Below are 25,142 nucleotides of genomic sequence, written 5' to 3'. Positions count from 1 at the left end.
ATCTAACGACAGACTATCTGATCTGAATAGCTCTCTTGCATCTTTCAGATATGATCTTAGCTAATCAATGGCAGCTTAATAAAGTGGACACGTTTGATAAACCACAATAGAGGTAGACCAATTAAACAGCACGGGCTCCAACCTTGCGACTCTCCAATCTCTTTACCAGTTCACCTGTTTATTTTTTTCCACACTGGAAACAAAAGCTTCCTTTCAACATAATCCAGTCCAGTGTGAGTTTTATGACCATTTAATGGGTCCTTCCATCTAACAGCCCTGCGTTTTACTATCACCCAAACAAGGGCCCCATTGTGCATAGACATGGGAAGATAGGAGATAAATACACCTTATCAGCCACAACAACACATCATTACTTTCACCCTGCTATCTCACGGTCCCTCTCCACTGTGCATTATCTGGCCACTTATGAGGACATTCAGAGCCATCAAATGCTTTGAAGATCTCTGCCAGTTGACTGTTTGCTCTTTGTTTCTCCCTGTCTGCATATCAACTCAGTTTCAACTGCAAAGAGTGTTTTTCAGTCCACTGTGAGCAGTACTCTGCTGTCTAAAATGACATTTAAATCTGCATCTAATTGCTACTTTGGGGATGAGGCTTATTGCTCATGATAGCATGTCTTCTGCCTTATTTTCCGCTGGGAGGAAATCACCCACTGCCATTAGCACTCAGGTAATCTTCTTATTGCCCAATTTACCTGTGAACACTAACGGAAGGTTACTGAGGGGAAAGGGACAGACAAGCAGTAAAACAAACAATACTAAACATTAATACATGCGTGCAGCCCCCTGCGTCCCCACACACGTTGTGAAAGTGTTAGTGTGTTGATGTTAGCATTTAGTACTCACAGATCCACCTGTAGACTCTCAAACAGAGAAAGACAGCATGATGTTTTCATTCTGCCAAATTAAATTTTAAGATTTTTCTGTTACTTCACGGTGCTGTTGTGAGCCGTGTGCGATGGGCCGTGTAGATTAGAAAACAAATTCTAAATTCAAAATCACGCATCAGGACAATCTTTTAAGCAAATGAATCTCTTTGTAGTAATGCTAGTAGTGCCACCACCCATCAGGTAATTTCTGTTAGGAAGCAGTCAATATTCCAAAAAATTTAATGAATTGATCAGTCACTTGACTTTGTCAATAGACTAATGGAGCGCTGTTAAGATTTGTCAATCTATGAAGTTATAGCAGAGGTAAATCACAGTGTTGTGGTGTACTTTAATGGCTCTCAATTGATCAAAACGTCATCAGAGGTGTGACAAAGTGTGTCAGTCCGGCTCCTTCGGCAACAGCAGCTCTGATGAAGTGACAAAACAGTCAAAATAGCACATTTTACAGGTGACAAGAGGAAACATTCAGATCAAATTAGATCTGAGTTAGCCTGTTTTGATTTCCAATGGCTTTCTAACAGTATCCAGTCATTCATTCATTCAAACCAAACACTTCTGAAACTAATTTTATGTTTTAGCCTTCATTCACAGCACAGCACATTGTACTGTACCACTGATTTTAAGGGAACAATGAAAGTTTTACACTTGAAGTGGTTTAAATACAATTGTCTACGAGTCGATCACTCATCTTTTCTTCACTCCTTGTTTATTGTATTTGTTCTATTTATGGCTACAAGGGTAAAGAGGTCAGGGGACTCATACCTCTCTGTCAGTGTGCTAATTGGTTTGAATAAACTGCCCCTCCTCCTGATAAACTACTTGTGCTCAATCTTTAAGGCAGCCTAAATCATTTTTAGACAGTCAGTCAAATAACTAGAGAAGGACAAATATTCCATCTAGCAATGGATTAAAAATGTGCTTTGCGGGTGTCAAACAGTCAAACTAATATTTGAATGAACAGTATTACTACTTGCTGCTGAATCCGAAATGTTTTAATCCTCCTTGATCAGAGCTGGAGCTGCAAAAGACACCAAACAATTCTGATAAATTTAATTTAAAAAAACAAGTTGGCATCAGATGTTCTGCTCCTGATTTTACTTTTATCTCCCTATGATAGCTGGAGGAGATTCCGCCTCCACTGGTCTCCTCTCCTGTGGGGTCGCCCAGGGGTCAATCTGAGGTCTATTTTGTTCTGTTTCGGTATACTCCAACAGAAGTGCTTGTTGGATGACTGAACAGTGTCTGAACTGGAGGTGAGAAAGGAAGCAGGGTTTCATTCTTTATACAACTTCTGTCACTTTTCACACAAGTGCAACACTATGAACGTCTAACTTTTCTCTCAAGCTCTCTTTTTTTTCTTTCTCTTTGTAACTATTTTGGCCCTTTTTCTGTGTACAAACGGGCGCAACACTTCCTCAATCGAGTGAATGCCCTCCAGGAAAGATTGTCTAAAAGTGTGAGGTTATCCCCATTTTTAAACAATTACCACCACTAACCCCACTCTATGACGGCCGGCCTTTCCCCCTGCCTTTGGGTGCGGTAGTTTGGAACAAGGCACAAACACGTGGTCGGACAACACGTTGTACAAAATAGTTATTTTTTTAATATAGCCTTTAGAGCTACGCTGCATGCTCCATGCTTCACTGAGGATGCTGTCTGTAATTTGGGTGTAATATTTGATTAACATTTCCTTTGACCAAGCCAGTTTAACAGAGTTGTATAAACATATTGTATTTTCTCCACTCTCTCTGCACTCAACTCAACCCAAAACTAATTCCAAGAGATGAGAATATGCATCACGTATTCGCTGCCTCCCCTCACTGGTTGCCTGGAAATTTTTACTATGGATATTTACAGGCTTAGAGGCTCAGGCTGCCAGCTAAATGACAGATATTTTCATCCTCTGTGAGCTGGAGCATGTCTTCTGGTGTTTGCATCGTTTTATCCTTTTTTAATGTTTTTCTTCATCTTCTTCTTTCACCACTGTTTTAACATTCAATTTATGATTCGAACTAACTAGCAGTCTTCGATATTGTTTGTTTTTTGTCTTTTGGTGTTTTGTGTGATTCTGGGAAACAAGGTTCTACACCTTCCATATTTACAAAGCTAAATCTCATGTTTATTGACATTTGGTTTTGTTCAAATATCCTTATGAGATTAGCACTGTTTGTGATATGGTGTTTGCTCTCGGTGCCCTGACGTGTCGAGTTTCAGGAAATGCTCCAGATGTGCCAAGCTGGGACTGGCTCAGAGTGAGCTAAGTGAGGAATTAGCAATTCCATAATTGGCCGTTCTGTCAGAGGTTCTGACAAGCTGAGATGATGAAGCGGCCACTAAGTGATTTGTCTCCTGCTCTGTCTCACAAAGTGCCCAACACAAAACTTCAGTCACTAATTAGAATATCTACTGTGTCACGTCCAAGAGCCGCAAGCAAAGCACATGCCAGTGCATGTCGTTAAAGGAGACAGAAAACGCCACAAAACAACATTTGTTTATGTTAAAGTGACAAAGTGCTCTAGAAGCCGTAAGGATTATGACTCTTGTCCATCAGAGGCAAAGGAGGTGGTCAGGTGACGTTCTTATAGAGCAACAAAGTCCACAGAAGGAGGAGGTCGGGTGGATGGATGGGTCAACAAAACAACAGACTTTAACATGGGAGACTGCTGTTTGTTTCCTGTCTCCTACCGCAAGTCAAATTGGTTTTCTTTTAACCATGACTACGATCATGCCCGAACCTTAACAGCGTGGTTATTGAAATAACCATGACGACAAAGCTCCCCTAGAAGACCTGAACCAGTATTTGTCATTAAATTTGGAGGAGTTGTTAACCACCAGCTTTTTTTTTTGCTGTACTCCAGTGGTTTAACTTGCACTGATGTAGAATAGTACACCAGGGTGTGTCAGTACACCGTGACATCACTGTTGGGTGTGGCTAAAGGTGCAACAGCGCACACTTTTGCTGCTTTATGTGGCCAGAAGATGACCACATTTTAAGTTTTCAACTGGAGAAAGAAGTGAAACACTTTTTAAAGTGCCCCTATCTGTGTGACACTTCATGATTTGGTCAGACTAAATATTTGAGAGCAACAGTGTTCAATGGGGCATTAATTATCTAATTTAAAGACAACTTAGGGCACATCTGTAGCAGTGAACCTCGGGGTCAACAGGTGTTGTACCCTGGCCTGAGAAACTTCCCTGTAGTATGATAGGTGCTCTGTGTTTGCCCCATAGCTCACTGTCTGAAGTTAAAATGTCACTAAAGGTTGGGGCTAGGTTGCCATTTAGTGAGTTGAGTGTTGTAATTTGGGGATGGCTGCCACTTAGAGGCCGCAGCTGGTTGGGTTTATTGTTGTATGGTCGCCTTTTAGAAATTTATGGTGGGATTTTGGATTACAAGGGTAGAAACATGAATATAAAAACATAAGATCCTATATCATCTCCATTCTGTCTGCAAGTCCTGTCATTGAATATTAATATGGATGTACCCACTAACGTTTTCAAAACTCATTGAATTTGCCTTTAATGTCCTTCACTGTCCCCTCTGTTTTCTTGCACCGGCTCCCCCTCCTGCGCTCCCCTCTGTTCCCCCTCCCTGAGGCTGCGCGCCTGCCCCGACAATGCAGCATTATGGAAATAAATTGTTCCATTAGGTGCATTGTGTTCTGTCATCAGGCCAACCACACTGGGTTATTAATGGACACGGCCTGTGCTTTGATTAAGACGGAAGATTTATGAAAAAACACACACCCAACACACTTTCCTTCATTGAGGTGTGTTCACACAGATACAATCGCAGGACGTGACCTTATGAATGTCACCAAACTGAAAGAAACCTAGTCTATAATTTGACAGATAAAGGACAATTTTCTATTTTCTCCTTTGGACATGCTGATATTCACAGTGGCAAAGACCTGCAGTACACACACTATTCTCAGGTGAGGTCATTTAAATATTTTAAGATGTATTCAAGAATTCAAACATGAACTTTACTTATGTTTGATGCTCTTTGTCTCCTTTACATCACTGTGGTTTGTGTCATATTAAAGATAGATTGCCATCTAGAACGATAGATAGACAAGTCTAAGAGTCTGCAGCCATGCAAGCGGCTCTGTGAGGCTGTCGTGGTGCTTTGAGCTAAATGCTAACATGATGATGTTAAGCAGGTGTAATGTTTACCGTGTTCGGTTAGCGCACCATCTTAGGTTAGCATGTTAGCATGCTAACATATGCTAATTGGCACTAAACTTGAAGTCCAGCTGAAGTTTTGGAAGTTTTCATCACGAAGCTGAAAAACAGCTGTTTTCATGAAAGGTTGATACGTGGTTCTCACAGGACAGCGGTGCTACAGTCATATGATCTTATGATGTGTTGCTGTAGATTAAACTACCCACCAGTATATAAAGTAGTTAAACATCTACAGCAGTAAAATGCAACAAACACATTAATGCAGCAGTAATGTTAATCCAGATACATCATATAATAGTAAAAGGCAATTTCTGTGCAGAATGAGTATTTTTACTTTTTGCTGATAATACTTACATACTTTTGGTTTTGAATGCAGGACTACTACTTGTAGTGGAGTATTTTCACAGTGTGGTGTTGATACATTTACTTAATTAAAGGATCTGAATACTTCTTTCACCACAGGAAACTGGATAGATGAACAGAGGGATGCCGAAGCTTCCAGTAATACTTACTATCTCTAAGAGTTAGATGAGGAAGTGAACGTGTTTATGAGATCTCACAGTTGGACACAGAGCCAGGCACATCACCTTAAATCTGATGTGATGGTAGTTTCAAATATAAAAGCACCCTTTCGATGTCATGGTGCCAGATGTTTCTGACCAATCAAACACTTAACTCTCTATCTTTTAGGCCAACTCACGTATAAGACTTCTGCAAAACTTGATGTCGCTGTGTTTGTCTGAGTGCAACGTATCAGAACAGTATCTGTATCTTCATCCATTTTGTTAGTATCATATGGGCCTTAGACATTCCCTCTCTACAACACAGGTGTGTGTGTACGTGTACAAGTGTGACTGATCCCATTTATCAGGCCAGTTAACCCTTGGCAGCGAGCAGTAATACGGAGCAGGAGACCAGAGGGGGATGCAGGCACTCGCTCTAATTAAATCCCCCCCTCCACCTACCCACCCACCCACACCTACACAGACTGCCTCCCCTCATCCGGCAGGAGAGACACTGACCTTCCAACCCAGCCTCCATCCTGCTGCCTGCATCTCCCGCCTCAGCTCTGCAAACTGCAAAGTGACACATGGGAACAGTTTTTGGTCCTAATGAGAACCCATACGCTGTTTTCATCATAAACTACTGCTTTTGATTAAATTAAATTACTAATTTGTTACATCACACTATGCTTGATGAAAGACAGCTCTTGTCACTGCTCCGTGTTAATACATGAAAAGAAATTATGTTTACACATCAATTTAAGTCATAAGTCCCCATATAAACACATAGTAAGCGCATTAAAATCACTACAATCAGATTAGAAATAATCATCATTGTGATTGTTTTTTCTATAGTTATAATCGTGAATGATAAAATAGTCTGAAATTATGAACACTGAATATGTGTTCATTCAGCCATGCTAGCAGCATTGTTCTATGGATGGCAACGTCGGTTGGTCCATCATCAGCCAGGACCTCCGGTGAGGGAGCTGATGTTCAGCTCCCTCATCAAGAAAGCCCAACAGAGGATGTACTTCCTGAGGCAGCTGAGGAAGTTTAACCTGCCACAAACAATGCTGGTTCACTTCTACACTGCCATCATAGAGTCCATCCTCACCTCCTCCATCACCGTCTGGTTTCTTCCCCTCTGTAGTCAACCTGACGAACTTACATTGACCCCCCCCGAACACAAACACTACTTATACGTTATATTAACGTACATCACCCCTGTCCCCCCTGCGTTACATTAACGCACCCACCCCCTACTGGACACTTTACCTAGACACTTTACTTTATTCTGGTCACTGCACTGTTGTTATTTATCTTATCTTATTTTTATTTTTATTCTTATTCTTATTTTAGCTTTTATATTCTACTTATTTGTTATCAAAACAATAGCACCTTCAGACCACAGCAAATTCCTTGTAATGTATGTTACTTGGCAATAAACAGTTTCTGATTCTGATTCTGATTCTGATGTAAAGAATACAGCGGGGTGATGATCTACTTCTCTGTTTCATTCAGCAAATTAATCCATTTAAATTCTATGAAAAACTGTGTAATACTCTTCACACATTGATCGATTTCATTTTTTTGTTGTTATAACTGTATTTGCTTTCCCAGGGCTGTTGAGCTAATCAACATATGATGATGATGCTTTTCCCCTTTCAACCATGTATGCCTTCACTGAGCTGTTGATCTTTTCTAATCCAGCCTGTTTTCATCATGAGTGGCATATGATCTTAATGCTGACTCAAAATAAATGTGGGCTTCCTTCACCTGTGAAGTAATGACAGTGAATAAAGTGGCATTAATGTGTTTGCACTGGTATGAAGGCACACAGCTGGCTTTTGAGTGGCACGCTGGGTTCAAAAGAGGGTTAAGAGCAGGGTAATCTGTCTGGCTGACAGCATCAAAGCGGCTGGCATCATTAATACAGTTCCAGGCCGAGGCGTAGTCACAACGGCTCCATCCACTGTTTGTGAAGGTTACACATGAACTTGCGTGTCCGCATGTGGGTACAAGCAACCTGTGTTTGTGTGTGCACAGAAATATGCACAAATTAAGAGACACAATCCAGCCTTAACTGTTTAACAATATATATATTTTTAGCTAATGGTGATGTTGCATCTCTGGGCTTAGAGTTTGGTAATATTTGAAGCACAGATATATACTACAGTGAAATACAACCACAGCATTGTGCATTGCAGCTGTTGCTTGCCCTCGAAAACCCTCACTCTCTTACTATGCTATAACTAACACAATTTCAACCGATACGGTGGGTGCACTGCTTTAGCTCTTGCCAGTATGTGATATCTTGTGTCAAGTGCAGGGAAAAACACTTTTGGAGTGCCGGCAGCAGGTATTATGTTTAATCTTTATCAGCTAAAGATCAAACAGCAGCAGGTAGAGCAGCAGAAGGTGTGGAACCAACTACCTATGTACTCACAAAAATAGTTACCGGGTAGAACAATCTATTAAAAACACTGTTTAGGTCTACATGAAACACTTTTTGTTGTGTGAGATCAAGCACACCTTAAAACATCAAGTTGAGTTGGCAATGCAAGCCGCTAGCTTTTTATATTGATTTGACAAAATTAAAAAAGAGACGAAAAAAAAAAGACCTGGATTAATTCAATTTAGATATGTTGCTTTCAAAAAAATCTCTTGGATGTTCTGGATGTGCAACCAACAAAAACGTTACTTGTAACAGAAAACACAATGGATGCAGGTCATTTGCTAGATTTGTATTCTATTTACATAAAACTAAAGAGATACCAGTGTGTGTGTGTGTGCGTGTGTGTGTCTGCATGCATGCATACATACATATAAAGGGTCACGTCAACATCTCATTTATGTAATGGCTCCACGTTTATCGCACCCTGACATGACTGACAGGTGGAAATGACATCACTAACATTTAAATTGTTGTCCTTCTCTCTGCAGAGTAATACATCCTAAGTGATGCATATTCCACCAACAAGCTACTTCTACGCTCATCTGATTCATTTTTACTCCAACTTTCTCAAACACACACACACACACACACACACACACACAGGACATGCTTTAATCCCTCTCTCACTTTCTGTGTTTCATTGTCCCCACAACCTCACAGTGTCACTGCGCTATCCAATTGGCATAATTGAGTCGGGTCAAATGATGAAGAGACCTATAACAATCAATGCAGGTGAAATAAAAAACAGCTCCCAGTTATTACTTTTGTCCTTTTGCAACGTCAATCAATGCCCCTCCCCTACACACACATATCAGTTTAACAGACTGGGACTACCGCGTTTATTTGAGGAAAAGGTTGACATATCAGAAGGAGCAGTGAAGAGACACGAGGAGGTGAAGGCAGAAGAATAGGACGAGGAGGAGGAGGAGGAGGAGGTTCAGCAGTATCCGAGCTGAGATAGATGAGAGGTGACAGGCTGCCACTCTTCTCAACACCTTCTCATCAGCATGACACAGCTGTCACAGCCCTATTTCAGGAAAATTAAACGGCCTTACGGTAAACTGGCCTGCCGGAGGAGGGGGGGCGAGGAGTGTGTGTGTGTGTGAAAATGAATAAGCTTGTAGTATGCAGATGGGCTTTCTGCTTCTCTCCTCCCCCAATCTGTTCCCCTCCTTCAAGCACCTTCCTCTCCTTTTGACATGGTAATGGCTCCAAATTGATGAAGACACTTCACTCATTCAGTGACAACTCTACTGGCAAGCGACATAAACATTTCCTCCACGCCTCCTCATCCATCACTCATGAAGCCCCTCCCTTCTGCCTGCTTGGCATTGGCTGGGCGGGAAGTTGTTTAATCAGCTAATTTGCTCTTCTTTGGCCACCGTTAATGACCGTGCCACCTCTGGATTATCCTGTCATCCCACCCTCTTAATGAACTGCTCATCAAACTATTAACCTCCTTTTTGCCTTTGCCATGCCTAGCAAAGGTTATAGGCCTGTAATTAAAACCAATCTGTTGGGTCACATTGCTCTCTTTAATTGGCAGAATAGTAGCCATTTCAGTAGCATTCCTATAGCAGCCGAGAGACCTCAACGCACTGTAAACTAAGAAAACATCTTCACAACTTTGTCAACACATAGGCAGCATTTTAAAAAAAAGAAAGAAAAAGAAAAGCAAAGCGCAGCAAATAAATAAAACACAAGCAGCATAAAGGATCTGTGCCACAAATACTAAAGCAAATAGAGAATTGCTGCACATTCACTGTTTCCCCAAATGCTGCTTACGTGTGGTCCAAGTGATGAAGATGTTTTCTGTGTCTATATGTCTATGTGTATCTTCCTCATAAACACACTAGAGTACACTACAAACCAGAGTTAAATTCCTGTTTTCATTTCATTGCATAATAGACGGATTATTTTTCTGTTTATAAAATTAATTTCTAATCTGGACTAAAGGCATGAAGAGGCGTGAAAAATTGGTAGATTCCTATCCTTCCTTTACATCTGTAATTTTAACAATACGATTACTAATATTTGTGAGTGTCACAACCCTCCAAATCCAAATTGTCATGTTAACATAGAGGTGAGATGGTGAATTTTTCTTAATTATATGTTATTCCAGAAGCAGAAGAACAGCCTATTATTAAATATTACCTATTAGCATTTAGTTAGAAATATATCAGTTGTGATTCACTGCTGTTATGCTTCTCCCTTACCTAAGGCTACATAATAATAAACTATTACACCAGCATTAAAGTTTTTTGCCTTCTGAGAGCATTTTACCAATGAGACAGTTTGAAGCGCACACAGACGGAAATAATTAACAGAAACAAGAGGATGATGTGAGCAAAAGTCAAGGTAAAATTCACAATTAGTAGGGATGCACCGATCAGATACGCCGTATTGGTATCAGTGCCAACACTGTCATTATTATGCAGATCTGTTACCAGCCATGATGCAACCGATCAACATCAAATACAGTTTCTTTTACAATGTCGTTAGAAGAATTCAGTGTTTCCACTATCTGTTACATCCAGTCAGTCTTGCAACCATATAACCTAAATTCAAGTATCAGAATTGGTACCAGGAGAAAAAAAGTTGGCCTGATGCATCACGAGAAATCATGTATTCTCTGTACCTGCCTTAGCTCACCGAGCCCGCATGATGGCCACATGGATTTTATCCAAATCTCGGCTACGTTGATCATTTTATGCAACAATATGTAATGTTTTGGGATGTCGATTCTTCATTTTAACATAGAAATACTTCCTGTTACCCTAGAACAGGAGATGGCTCACCCTGTGGTTTTCTGGTAAACTATAATATAATTCACTGGGCAATACATTTTAAGTAAAACATTTAAGAGAATATAACTAATACAAAACAACGCAGGCATCTTTATAGTGTGTAGCCAAACCAATAGGGGACTCACAAGGTTTCTTTCCAGCACTGTGAAATACAGTAGATTCACAGGATTAAGAGCAGAAATGAAAGAATCATCTATCTCTATGTGCTGGTTTGTGTGAGTCAGGTAAACTAGACCCATCCGGTCTGTCGGACTTTTGTGCTGAAGATCTTGTCCGAGCTCCCTGTTTAAGCACAACCATGCAGCACTTTCACTGTAGGTAAAAGACTTGTGATGCCTTTAAAAGAATTCATAACATCCAACCTGTACTGACCTTATACGGCAAATAAAAACTATCGACCCTCTCGCCCCAACTCCCACTTTAAAAGACTTATTGTGCAGCTCCATTTCATCTAATCACTTGGCAAAAGAGTCCAGGGTCTAAATAAAGAAAGAATAAATAAAAAACTCCCTGGGCCAACGTGTTGCTCTCACCTTTGCAGATGAAATTACCCGAAAAGCTGTTACAAATCAATATAATCAATGCAATCAGCTAACTGACACAGGCAATCTCCTGCCAGTAAGTAAAATACCCCCGGTGGAGATCTTTCAATCTCTAGTGCCATAATTGCCCCCAAGGGCGACGTTAGGGTGTAGCATTTTGTACACTTAATTAAATTAGTGAGCTCTGTGGACAGGGTGGGTTGCTGATCTCACAGAGAACGGATAGGTCTGGCCCTGAGCCAGTAATTAAGGCAATACCTTTCTTGATTACGCCAATCCCCCTTAATGAACTCATTATGCATTTTAACCCAAACACTCCCATGAATTAATGAGCACAAAGAAAGCCCCTGGATGGAAAGAATGCCTCGATCACGAACACAAGTCATAACTCATCCACTCAACGGGGCAGACGTAATGTCCATATTTCTCCCTCTTTCAGCCGCAGCCAAGGCTAATTTGGACTTGAGTGACAGCAAAAGTTCTGGGTCTGTACATATAAAGCTTTAAAAGAAATAGGATCGCTCGTCTGGCAAGTAACAACAGAAACTTTACAAGGTCCCACTGGAATCATATCTGAATTCATTCTATATAGAAAACTTTTGTACGGTCATTTTGCACGGATAACACTACATGCTCACGACGACATGGGGTCCAAACATATGTGTAAAATGATTTAAAGAGACCTAGGAACACTGCAGGGTGGGAGCAGCTCTGCGCTGACCCATAATGCTTTGCTAATTAAATAATTCACTAATTGATTCATCGCCAAATCAATAAAGCCTGCAGATGGTTTATGGTGTGAGAGCTAAAGTGTGTTTGTGTTTGAGGACTGGGGTTGGGTTACAAATGAAACACACACACACACACAGGATCCAAACGGCCAATGCATCCCCCAAACTGAATGATAAGCAAAAGCGCATGAAATTGGTGCTAAAATGTAGGCGAACACTGAGTTGACCTTGAGCTTGTGTTGTATGACATCATTTCAGCCCCTCGCAGGCAGATGATAGTGAATATAAAAGGTGGGGGCAGAGTGTGACAGTATGTGTGTGTGTGGGAACATGTTAGACCCATAAACACAGTTCCATCCTGAATCCAGACCCAGGGGAGTCTGAGGTTTGCAGGTGGGCCGGAGGCAGAAATCAGTTGGGATATCATTAATTCAAGTGTAATGAATCCTTAGGGTGTTTGTGTATAAAAGGGCATATGCACTGTAAATATGTGGTATGTTATGTATACTTTATGACTGGTCATTCGTGTGTGTGTGTGTGTGTGTGTGTGTGTGTGTGTGTGTGTGTGTGTGTGTGTGTGTGTGTCTGGTAAGGTCGGAATTACCTTTGAAAGTAATCGGGACAGCAGTGAAGTGCGACATCCCACTGGTCTGAGTGGACGCAAGGGTTGTAAATCCTGCCGAACGAGCAGTTTGATATTTGCTTCCAAGCATGTGCGCACAAATATGCACACAAACACACAGAGAGACCCAGAGAGCGGCCACCGGTGCTCTAAATACTGTCATATGAAGGTTGTGCTCATCTGCCATGGGACACGATTCATCTAAGACTGAGTCAGTTTAATTAAAAAACTACAATATTTCTCATTTAATGTCAAACTGCAACACAGATGAAGAACGAACTTGTTGTTTTAAAAGATCTAAATGAACAGTGTTTCACCTAAGCGACTCAGAAACATTTCACACATATGATCGTATTCCAATATAAGTGTTTTACAAAAGGTTTTGGAACCTGGCAGCAGAGATTTGCTCCCAGCGCCACCAGAGCATTAGTGAGGTCGGGTACTGATAACAGATGGACTTCAGGACTCTGTGCAGGCGCAGAAGTGTGGAACTTGGTAGAGAGTATTGACAGGTTCTACTTCATAATGTGGAACAGCAATCACAGCGGATTGGGACAAATGTAGCAGGCAGTGGTGGAATGAAACAAAGTACATTTACTCCAGGACTGTATTCAAATATAAATTTGAGGTACTTGTGCTTCACTGTACTGAAGTGTTTATAATTCTACAAATATTATTACAGGAGTCCTGCTGTACATACCTACAGCGTACGTTTAGATTTTTAATTCAGAGTTGGATTTCACCTGCTGATGGCACCCCTACAATACTAGACGGGCGTATCCTACATGATCGAGCAATCGTTATGTGGTATCTCCGTAGCCTATGGCGTAGCTTCAGATCCTATGTACATAGCCACTGTAGGTAAGGTGTAACCCCAAAATGCAGAAGTTTAAAATAAGCTTTAGTTAATGATTACTTTACAGATTAAGAATTTACATACAAAAGATGTATTTAGATTAAACTACCCAACAGTGTATAAATTAGTTAAATTAACTCCCCCTTGACCAACTACAACTACAAAATGCTACTTACACATCAATGTATCAGTAATAATAATCCAGTAATATAATACATAAGAGTATAACACTCAACATAATACTAAAATACTCAATTACATACTCACTTAAGTGACATTTTGAATGCAGGACTTTTACTTGCAATGGATATTTTTATATTGCAGTATTACTACTTTACTACTACAACACTGATAGCGAGGCAGGAATTTGATTAACTGACTTATAGGAAAGCATCCTATGACACCGACATATTTTACTGCAAATATTTGTCAATGGACAGCTCACAGCTGTATGCTTGATTCTATGCAGCCAAGTCGACTAATTACTAGTGGCCATATTGTGAACATCATGCTGACTAAGTAGTACAGGTAATTGTATTTGAGTATCGATTCACATACGTTTCTTGACCGACTACTTTTTAATGTAGGATGCCGTTTTATTTCACAATTATAATAAAAACTGTATACAGAGTGCTACATATTTAATCTTTATTTATCCTTTACTGTGCAGTGAATAAGAGATTAAACATAATTTCAACAGAATTTTCCATAATCAAATAACACACTCTTACTTATTCATATCTGTGAAAAATCCTTAGTTTACCAGCGACGTGAAAACCAGTATTAGTTCTCCATTAACAACCAAACAAAGATTCATAGTCATTTGACATACCCAAATTTAGCATTAAAAAGATAATATATTTAAACATTATGCCAATTACCATTCCAACAATTAACTGTATTACTATCAAGGAGTTTTTAAGTCTAATATGGTCCAATATCACCACATTACAGAGTCATAAAAGCACTGGTCTTAACTTAAATGCCCAAAAGTATTATTTTATCTATAGTTTAAATGTACCATTTAGGTCTACTACTTTAGACTGTCAGACCCTTTGAGATGTGGGTGAACCCTGAGAGAACAAAAGTGTGAGACCACATTCACACATGACAGGAAATCAAGAATTTAACACAAGCATAGCTGAAATGGAAAATACTGTTTAAAAACACAATACAGATAAAGATGAAGTTAAGGTTGAACTGCAAAGGCAGATATGACAATGACTTACAGTTAATTAAAACATTTCTAAGTCATTCTCTAAACTGATTAAAAGCTCATTTCCTATTGTTTAGGTCTATAACAGTAACACCTGACCCCTTCTCCTTAAAGTTTTTTTCTTCTTTTTGTGTGAGCAGACACTTTGTTGTGTTTTACAAAGAGCCCACTCATACATGATCAACCGTACAGACAGAAACATGGTCAGTCACCATATCAGTAGGTGGAGAAGAGGACTGTGATGGTGGAGCACCTCTGTGTGTCCAAATGCAGCATTGCAGGTGAGGAGCACTCTGCCTCTTAATTTTTCTCCAGTAGAGACAAACAGTGCAAGTGAAGGTGTGGAAAAAAGCTGAAGGCGAAGTTGTATAATGATGATTACAGCACACGTGTAACCACAAAAAAACAAAGTGTACAATAAAAAAAATTAAGGGAATTGGACCATATTTTGTCTTGGTAGGGAATGAAATCTGATATGTATTAAACTCAGGTAGCTTTCATCCTCTGGAAAGTTTGGCAAAGCCTGTATGTTGTCCCTTTTCTTATTAAAAATACAAACTACAATTCTAAAACTAACATGATTATTCTATTTTATTTTTTTAAGGAAAATGCAAGAAATATGCTTATTTGCTACGGCTACACCCAGCAGTCAGTTAGCTTAGCATAAAGTGAGAGGGAAATAGCAAGCCTGGCTCTGTCCAAAGGCAACAAAATCTGCCAACCAGCAACTCTAAGGCTCACTAATTAACACAATCTATTTGTTTAATCTATACGAAAACCGTTTGCCAATTCCCCCTCTTTCCAGTCTTTATGCAAGGCTAAGCTAACAAGCTGCCGGCTCCAGCTTCACATTGAACAGACACAGTGTGTTGTATCAATCTTCTCATGCAACTCTCTGAGAAAGCAAATAAGAATATTTTTCAAAATGTCAAACTATCCCTTTAAGATTACAAGAGGAAGCCACTTCATTATTAGAAACAATATTTCACATTGCAGAGTCAAATTTCATTACCTTTCAGATTCTTCATATTGATTGGTAAGTTTATAAGGATTACAAGAATCATTTCATTCAAATAAAAAGCTTATGCTGTTGCCAAGCTCCCCAAGCTGAGTGAAAGTCGGTACCTAGGCTTTTACACTTAAGTCAATAAATAAAAGAAATAGCTCAGAAAAGACAGAATTCATTTATGTGTGCAAAGCTCTCCAAGACCCCACATCCAGTGCACCGTGCAAGATCAGACCATGTTGGTTTGGGTGTTGGGGCTGCGACTCTGCAGGTCCTGTACCTGGTCAAGAACCCAGTTGATGTTTGGTCTCTCCTGGGGATTTGACACCATTATGGAGCTCAGCAGCATCTGCAGGCCTTCCGAGTAACTGTAACAAACAGACACCAAATTAGATCAACTTAAGTTTCATATTTAGTTATAAACCCTTAATAACTGTCTTTTGAACTTAAGCACAAGCATGCATCATTTACACCACTCACAGGATCATTATTAATGTGAATTCTGTTTATTTTGCACAAAATAGAACAAATGGAAGTGAGGTTTCCAGGACAGAGCGGAGTTCATACACAACAAAAACAACCTAAAATAAAAAATCTTTGTTCAATTAAAGAGGGAATTCAGCTGCATTTGTGAGTATTGCATTTGATAAGTTAGACTTAGCTGCAGACGAACAATGGCTATTAGTGGAAGAAAATCTTGGTCTGCAATGGTATTAAATAATTAGGAGGTTTTTACTTGTTAATGGAGTTAGTTTTGTGGTTGCTATACAGAATATCCTTAAAATCAGTTACACTTAGTTAATTTGGAACTATAACATGCTTTTCTTTTCCTAAACATTTCAACGGATTTTTCCTAACACTATTAAGTATTAGACACTTATACCTCAAAGGGAGACTTTCTCCAAGTTACAAGATTATGTTTCAGTCTGAAGACTGACCTGCAAGACTGTGGGATGGCCACTGGATTCTGGACAGCCAGGGCAACACTGTCCCCCTTCTGAAACACCATGTCATACGGCCCTTCCAACATCATCATGCAGTAAAGCACACAGCCAAGTGACTGGAGTGGAGGAGTATGGGAAGACAAGAAAGAGAAGTAGTCAGTGAAGGATCGACAGTAACATTAGCACCTGGTTTCAGAGACGTAGTGATGTCACTTAAGAAAACAACATACACAAGCCAAAAAGGGATGAAGAATACGAGTCTTTACCCAGATATCAGTGCGCTCATCTATAATGCAGTGACTCTCTACATTGAAGAGTTCAGGAGCCCTGTAAGAAATGGTGCACCGCTGGGCTGCCCAGTCCTGTATGGTCATGGCTTCTCTGGTTCCTCTAACCTGAAATAAACTCAGTTTTATTAAAACCATGACAGGGTAAGGATCATTTAGAGGACCTAATGTTTAGAAGATATGCCTTTAACAACATAGAGAGCTGTAGCTTGCCTAACACTGAAATGTTATGCAAATACTTATTCTAAAGCAACATGTGACAAACTCTTCCTGTTGCAATTATGTCAGTTGTGTCGAGAGACTATAAACAGCAAAATGCCAAATGTCAAATGTTTCAAGGGGCACAGTCTGTGATGGAGGCTCCAACACCACAAATGTGATTATGTAAACTTCCTGCAGTAATATGTAAAAGACCGAAAAACAAAAAAGTGAGCCAGGGAACATTGTTGGAGGCATTAAAGAAACATGAGAAACTTCCTCCAGGAAGCAAAAAAGCCAATCTGACAATGACAAAAACTGTGGAATTTATTGTGCTTTAATATTAACACCCAGTAATGTCAGTTCTTGCTACATGTTGTATTGAATTTTAACATTGGTAAGACATCCAGTAAATTAAAAGCTTTCTGAGTAATGATAGATAATATGTGACTCATTGGCATTAAAAAAGTTAGTCTGCGATCTAGAGGTGGAAACCTGGGCCTTCTTTCTAAAACAATGTCAAGTAATGCAAGTATTCACTCTCATAATATTATCTACACAAGTACTTGATGAGTTGCCACCAAATGTTATGTTGTAGTATTTGGAGGTTAGACATCAAACTATTTGTCTAAGCTTGCTTGGATCGCTTTGTCTTAATTTTAAGATCCCTTTCTTGAAGATAACATAGATACTGTCATACAATTCAATACATATTAGACATATCTTAAACTTCATAATAACTCAGCAACATTTTACATCAATGTTAAAATTACTTTTTAATATCAACATAATAATAATAATAACAATAATGGAAGTGGTGGTGGCTCTGCACTCTGTCCAACCTCACAAACCAAACAGTATCTAGCTTTCCATGCTACATAAAGAAAAGACTGTGGTGACTGACCTCAGGCTTCATTTACACTAATTTGGGGTCGGGTGTTTGGCCAATAGTATCAACGCTTATAAAGAGATCAGTAAAATCTTACAAACTCTTCATATACTCTGCACTCTTACCTCAATCCTGGCACGGTTCATAGAGCCCAGGTCCATCAGAACCGGCCTTTCATCCTCATCCAGAAGCACATTTGTGGGCTTCAGGTCTCTGTGAAATCATAGCAGACAGATAGCATGTGTTCAGATGTCTGCAATTTTGTTAATGCAAAAAAGGAACACACAAAAGCTGCAATTTGGAAAAGTAAGTCAACGATAACATGAATGTTAAAAGATGGCCAACCACATTGTGCAGAATACCTTCATTGTCATATAAACTGTAATACAGTATACTCAGGCAAACTAGGTGTTCTACAATAAGTGCTGACTGGCAAGGTGCCCAAACTTCTCCACATTACACATTCATTTTTTATCCCAAAGCATAAAATGAAACAAATCAAATGTAATTCTGCATTACGGTTTACAAAAATATGCCATTTTCACTTGATCAATAATAAAACACAATATAGCAAAGGGCTGCCAAACGTTTAACATATAACTGTAAATACCAGGACAGTGTAAAGTAAAACCTTAAAACTAAAAAAAGTACAATTTTTACAATTATGATGTTTTTCCCTTTCTGATGGTGTGCATTTTGATTCATTTGACGGAAATTGGGCTTAGTGCCATTATTCAATGTTTGGAGGTCCATTTGAAGCACTAATTGGTACAATAATAGCTCTGTGCATTTTGTAAAGCCGTTCATTAGATTTTAGGCAGTTTTTCATGATTATGTTTCCCGATTAGAGAGACTGAGTGTCAATAAAGAATGCATTAAAATCATCAGGTATTTCCGTTTCGGACACCTTTATGAGATAATACTCATACTATCCTGTAGAGATGCTGGTGTTGCTGCACCGGTGTCCACTGCTTCTTCATTTTGTGACAGCATTAACAAGCAAAAATAGTTTGGGTGAATCCATGTAAACTGAGAATTAATTACCCAAATAGCTGAGTCATGACGCATCATATTTGTTGTATGTGTGTGTGTGTGTATTACCTGTGTGCATAGCCTTTTTCATGAATAGCCTTGAGTCCAGAGCAGATGCCACGCAGGATTTGCAAAATCTGTTTTTCAGGCATTGAGCTCCCCTTGTCTCTTAGTTTCTCCAGGACAGACCACAGACTGCCTTTCTGGTCACACAAACACACCAACATATCAGAATCAGATCATTTTCCTCACGGTTATTCTGGTCATACCAACTGCTGCATCAACTTACTCTAATATAAGGCAGAAGTAACCAGGCTTCAGTCTTGCCTCCACGATCAACAAAGGTGTGTGCAACCAGGCTCAAGATGTTGGGGTGATTAAACACCTGATGCATCTCGATCTCTGTCTGAGCCTCCTGACGGCCTTCACGATCATGGCAAAGGATCCTCTTCAGGGCGTAGAAGCGCCCATCCTTTACCCCCTCTACCAGATCAACATAACTGAACCCACTGAAGAAAGGACACAGAGATATTTGAGTTCGGGAGGAGCTTACAAGTCCAAAAGGATAAGGCAGATGATACTTCCTATTTTTGTTACAGTCAAAAAATCCCATAAAAAGACCAAAATCAACAATGCATTAGTCCGTCTCTCAATACTTTCTGATTTCCCCAGACTGTTTGGACAACAATGGAGGTCAGTGCAATAAGCTATATCAGGCTTTGGCCCCACAGACAACACTTGTCAGCCAAATTAATTATGGGCTTTAGTCTTTGTTGACAAACAAATATAAAACATCACCACACTTGACCTTAAAAGGTGGAGTTAAGTGGAGTTAAAAACATACAATGTCAACATGTTAACTCACCCTTCGTCTAGTTTCTGGACAAAGTAATATTTTTTGTTATCAATGGTGATGGAGCCACGGGAGCATAAGCACAGGGTCTGCCCCATCTTAACTGGTACATTGTTTAACGCCAAGCTTTCAAGGGCCTCGGAGAAATAAGACAAATAAAAGTTAATTGAGAGAGATAGTCAGAGGAATACAGGCAGTGATGTAATGCTACTTACTAGCTAACATTCATTATTGAAAGAAAACTGCGTGACAACGTATTGGTCCGTTGTAGGAAAACATATGTTAGGACGGAAAACAAACAGTCAGAATTACGTTAGCTAACACAGCACATCACCAACTTCCAGGTTACAACAGCCAAAATGCGACATTAACGTCCATTTTTAACGTTAGCCCCTATGCAATTTGAATTGACTACCTGACACAATGGCCAGCTAAACATAACATATCAATGCTATAATTGGTGACGTTACGTCTTTATTCTTACCAGCTAGTTTTCTGTTTACCATGTTAGCTTGCTGTCATTTTTCTGCATTCTTCTTCTTCTTCTTCTTTTTCTTCTTTTTCTTTATCTTCTTCTTCTTCTTCTCTTTGGTTTTTAATGGCGGTTGGCAACCAGCGCATTAGGCGCATTACCGCCACCTTTTGTTTCGGAGAGGAAATCCTGTTTGTCTGATTAACTCAAAAGAAACTCTATGGTTCACTACTGTTTTTATAAACTCCACCACTCAAACCAGTTAGATGCTTGCTATTTATATTGGAATGACCAAGTTTTATTCTCCTGAAAATGGCCTCTTCTTTCCTTGACCTACCCATGTTTCTCAATGTTGAATTCACATTATTATTCAAATTGTACAAAAACTTCACCCTATTTCAGTGTTCCACTGCTCTTGCCACTCTTCTACTGATTTACTCCAAACTATTCCCTTGACCTCTGATTTGCTTGACGGGACTTGTACATCTACAGCATTTCTCTGTAGAGGTTGTTTTGCTAACCTGTCCACCTCCTCATTTCCCATCAGACCTACATGTGCAGCAACCCACATAAACAGAAATGACTGGACTCTCTGACGGTGGTGACAGAGAGGAGGATGCTGTCCAAGCTGCGGGTCATCTTAGACAGCGTCTCACATCCTCTCCATAAAGTACTGGTCAGGCACAAGAGCACCTTCAGTGGGAGACTCATTTCTCCCAAATGTACAACACAGCGAAACAGGAAATCATTCCTGCCTGTGGCCATCACACTGTTCAACTCCTCCCTCTGAGTGTAAGACACTCATAAACAGACTGGAAATCTGGACCTGCCTCTACATATACTACCTCATTATTATTTATTCTTTAAATGTCAGTGCAATACATATATATATATATATATATATATATATATATATATATATATATATATATACACACACACACACACACACACATATACATGTGTATACATAATGTATTTATTTTTTTGTAAATGTGTATATATATTACTTACTTACTACTACTACTTACTTACTTATTTTTTGTATTTTGTACATACTTTTATTTCTAAATTTATGCTACTTTCTACTCTTTAATGGGAGCACCGGTACGGTATAATTTCCCCCGGGAATCCATAAAGTATTTCTGATTCTGAATCTGATTCTGATACTCTCCCTTGTGGGGTCTCATCAAATTCCCACCACTCATCGACTTGATTTATTTGAACAATTCTTCATATTTCTTTTTTTTCTTCTTCTCTTATAAAACATGTACGAAGCTTGTTTGGCACACAGCGCTGAAAGAAGACTAGCGGTATGAGCTGGCAAGTGTGAGAGGAGAAATGATGGCGGATTACGAGCATAACAGAAGGGGTATCGCCGACGATGGAGGTGATATTTGTGCTGTTGTAACGTCTAAAATATGGTCGAGAAAAAAAAGCAATGTTTAGCGTTAGTTAGCTTGATTTGCTGCCGATATAATACAACCGACCCTAACTAATGTTAGACCGAAGAAACGTTCGTAAAACTTCACTAAGCTAACTTAACGTGAATGCTAATACGAATAACAGTTAACGTTAGCATTGTATTTGCTATTTAGCTATGGGGATTGAGCTGGCTGTAACTACTTGGCTAAAGTTACTGCTAACGTTAGCCAGGTAATAAAGCAAGGGCTTGCTTGCAGCAGACGTGTCTCTTGTTAGCTTGCTACCTGGCGTTAACCAAGCTAGCGTGCAAATAGCTAACCTAAGCTAGTTAGCACAGGTTAACACCATATAAATAAATAACAACGTTATTATTATCTGCTGTCAGATCCCTTAAGTTAACTTAACCCCTGGTATTGTAGGTAGTTTCTCCACGCACAGTCCCTAGGTGGACTTCTACAGTAAATTAAATAGTAGAATGGAGCCTAAGTCACCTTTGCTTGGATGATGATGATGTTGATGGCTAGAAACGTACCATAACGTTAGCCACACAGGTAAAGGTGATAGCTTTTATTATTCTCCAGTTCCCAGGAAACTGTTGTTCACCTTGGTGAGTTGTCTTGCCTCAAGCAGGGCCGCAGGAGGAGGAAGGCAGAGTGAAAACTAAGCCTGTCTCTTGTAGCACTGTGGGAGAAGGGACAGCAGTCAAACGCACGTCCCAGCATCTCACATCTGAAGATGAGGAAGAGTCCTCAGCAGACCCACCAGCACCCCGCAAAGTCTCCAAGATAGGCTTTAGCATGAACAGTCAGATGGGGAAGAAGTCCAACCCCATATCCATCAAACTTGGAGCAACAGTGAGTGTGTAGCAAAGCATATTACTTCTACACACATACTTCTTGTAGGTCTTGTGTAAAACAAGTTTGATATTTGATCTAGTATTTGTATTGTAATTGCATTGATGATGGTGGCACACCTGCACGGACAGTTGCACCACATTGTGAAAGTTAGGGTACAGATATGATGCTACTAAAAGTGTAAGTAATTCTCATAACACACTGCTCAGAGAGGCCCATAAAAAGATGCAGGCCAAATTCCTCAACAGTTATAAACACACCCTGTTTGAATGTAACCTCGCTGTTAGTGGTGTTGAAACAATTAGCATTATTCATGAGTCGATATATAGAATTAATCATTTAAGTAATTTCTCAAGTAAAAGTGCCTTACATTTGCAGGTTAAACCGTTAAAATGTGAGGACATTTGCATGCTTTTCTTTTGCATTTTATGAAGAGAGTTCAGTGCATACTTGTGATGCTGCTAGGTTGTGTTTTATTTTGTTTCCCTAAATCTTGTGTCTCCAACCCGTCTAGAAACCCAAAGAGCCCGTCCCATCACTTCCTCCAAAAAAGGCAGGGCTGGTGTCTGTTTTTAACGAAGACGATGATGTAAGTGTACTCACACACAGTAATGTTATGGTTGTATAAATCCATAAACAACAAATATGCAGAGGCTGACTTTAACCTTCTCTTGCCATGTAGAGTGAACCGGAGGAGATGCCTCCAGAAGCAAAGATGAGGATGAAGAACATTGGCAGGTATATACATACACAGCTTCTGCTTTTATCAAAACATTCAGCTTTTGAATCTTGTTTAATTAAATGCTACATTTAGTTATTAATCTTACCTAATCATCTAACATGTTTCTGTTTGAGTTTGACTAATCTGCTATCTTTTCAGGGAGACGCCAACATCTGCGGGACCCAATTCCTTCAACAAGGGCAAGCAGGGCTTCTCTGATCATCAAAAACTTTGGGAGAGGAAGATGAAGGCCCAAGCAGACAAATTGTAAATGACTACTACAGTTTTTGTCACTAATGGATAATTTTGTATCGTTTAAATCATGTCAGAGATATCTATGAAGGCTTAAATGATTCCTCACTGTAGCCTCGGGCTTGACAACTTTGTGGACGATGAAGAATTATTTAAGCCTTCTATGATACTCTGTGACTGAACTCACAATAACGTTTCTAACCACTACCGGCTGATGCTAACTGAGAGGAGAGGCACCAGAGTGTGAAGCTTCTGTGAGGAGAGGTGTAGAGTGGGGAGATGGGATGAGCAAATTAGCCAGAATGTTGTTTAAACTGTGTGAAATTTGCTACAGTTGCTTTCTGCTGACTAATGACAAAGTCTAGCATCTTAGAGCCCTCATGGCCCTTTTGTGACATGCGTGTTCCTGTCTGAAGCTGATTAGGTGTGGTCCTAAGCAAGCTCTCAGTGTTGCTTGTCTAATATTTGTGTAAAAATGTACAAAGAAGTGTGATAACGTTTTATTTTTAAGTCCACAAATGGGAGTGTGTGTTTGAGTGTTATGTTAATGTGCGTGTGTGGGGCATAGACCAGAAGTACAGATGGATTGTTTTGTTTCTCAGCATCAATGTACAACCCTTTTGTTTTCACCAGCTGTGCCACCTCATAGGCGGTCTTGTTTGATTTTTACGTTTTGTGCCAGTATTTCAGTTTTTGATTACTCAACACTGTATTTCTGTCTGCTTCATTGAATCTGGCAAAAAAAAGAAATGTGGCTGTGATCATTTCTATGTTCACAACGGAAGGACTGATAAGGTATTTTTAGTTGACAATTGTATGAAGACTCATCATATAGCCGTGACATGGATAACAGGGTGCTGGTAACAGCCTTAATGAATGATTTCTGTGTGGTTAAAATATAAGTTAGCAATGAGTAAGGCACACAAACAAACTCCTTTCATCGCTACTTTCACATTAGAAAGCCCACGCTTCAAATAAATCCCCGATCTTTTTGGTTCTAATACATGTGGTACCTCAGTGGTTTTCTGGACAATCCCCTTGATCAAAAGTATAAACTATGAATTATCTGTGGGTTATCTTACTGTTGTGCAGATTTTCACCAAATTACCACTTTTAGTACCTGTTTTATCAAACAACTCTCTTGAATACATATTTAAAAGCCAGTCATTACAATAAAACATTTGGTTGGTATGTAGTGTGTCAAATGTTTATTGCTGACACGTCTGCTGTAACAATACACAAACTACACCTCACAACATAAGTTTGTTGTAGTTAAACTGATACACAAACAGTCATATAAAAGCTAATTGATTAAGTTTAATTGTTAATAGCATCCACTTGTTTTGTACATTTAGTTGTTTGTCAATGTACAAGTACAA

General features: G+C 39.6%; 2 protein-coding genes across 6 annotated transcripts; one reads left to right on the top strand and one right to left on the bottom strand.

Annotated features, from left to right (window-relative positions):
* Positions 1 to 14,213: 14,213 nt before the first annotated feature.
* Positions 14,214 to 20,617, bottom strand: stk16 (serine/threonine kinase 16). Of its 2 annotated transcripts, none has more exons than XM_070902628.1 (8): positions 20,524 to 20,617; positions 20,052 to 20,176; positions 19,476 to 19,695; positions 19,256 to 19,389; positions 18,280 to 18,367; positions 17,047 to 17,175; positions 16,775 to 16,896; positions 14,214 to 16,204 (listed from the first exon to the last, which is right to left on the bottom strand). In XM_070902628.1, the coding sequence occupies exons 2-8, from the start codon at positions 20,135 to 20,137 to the stop codon at positions 16,066 to 16,068; spliced, it is 918 nt and encodes a 305-aa protein (XP_070758729.1). In that variant the 5' UTR covers positions 20,138 to 20,176; positions 20,524 to 20,617; the 3' UTR covers positions 14,214 to 16,065. The 2 variants fall into 2 exon arrangements, with proteins under 2 accessions (XP_070758729.1, XP_070758719.1); XM_070902618.1 differs by having other exon boundaries at positions 20,543 to 20,615.
* LOC139282766 (PEST proteolytic signal-containing nuclear protein-like) lies at positions 14,597 to 24,766 on the top strand. 4 transcript variants are annotated; one of them, XM_070902655.1, is made up of 6 exons: positions 14,597 to 14,606; positions 21,848 to 21,901; positions 22,564 to 22,790; positions 23,305 to 23,379; positions 23,473 to 23,528; positions 23,671 to 24,766. In XM_070902655.1, the coding sequence occupies exons 1-6, from the start codon at positions 14,597 to 14,599 to the stop codon at positions 23,780 to 23,782; spliced, it is 534 nt and encodes a 177-aa protein (XP_070758756.1). In that variant the 3' UTR covers positions 23,783 to 24,766. The 4 variants fall into 4 exon arrangements, with proteins under 4 accessions (XP_070758756.1, XP_070758740.1, XP_070758749.1 ...); XM_070902639.1 differs by lacking the exon at positions 14,597 to 14,606 and having other exon boundaries at positions 21,839 to 21,901; positions 22,567 to 22,790; XM_070902648.1 differs by lacking the exon at positions 14,597 to 14,606 and having other exon boundaries at positions 21,853 to 21,901.
* The last annotated feature ends 376 nt before the right edge of the window (positions 24,767 to 25,142 follow it).

This window comes from Enoplosus armatus, chromosome 1, assembly GCF_043641665.1.
Source record: "Enoplosus armatus isolate fEnoArm2 chromosome 1, fEnoArm2.hap1, whole genome shotgun sequence".
NCBI lineage: Eukaryota > Metazoa > Chordata > Actinopteri > Centrarchiformes > Enoplosidae > Enoplosus > Enoplosus armatus.
The sequence above is the reverse complement of the archived record's forward strand: the minus strand, read 5'-3'. Positions and strand labels throughout refer to the sequence as shown.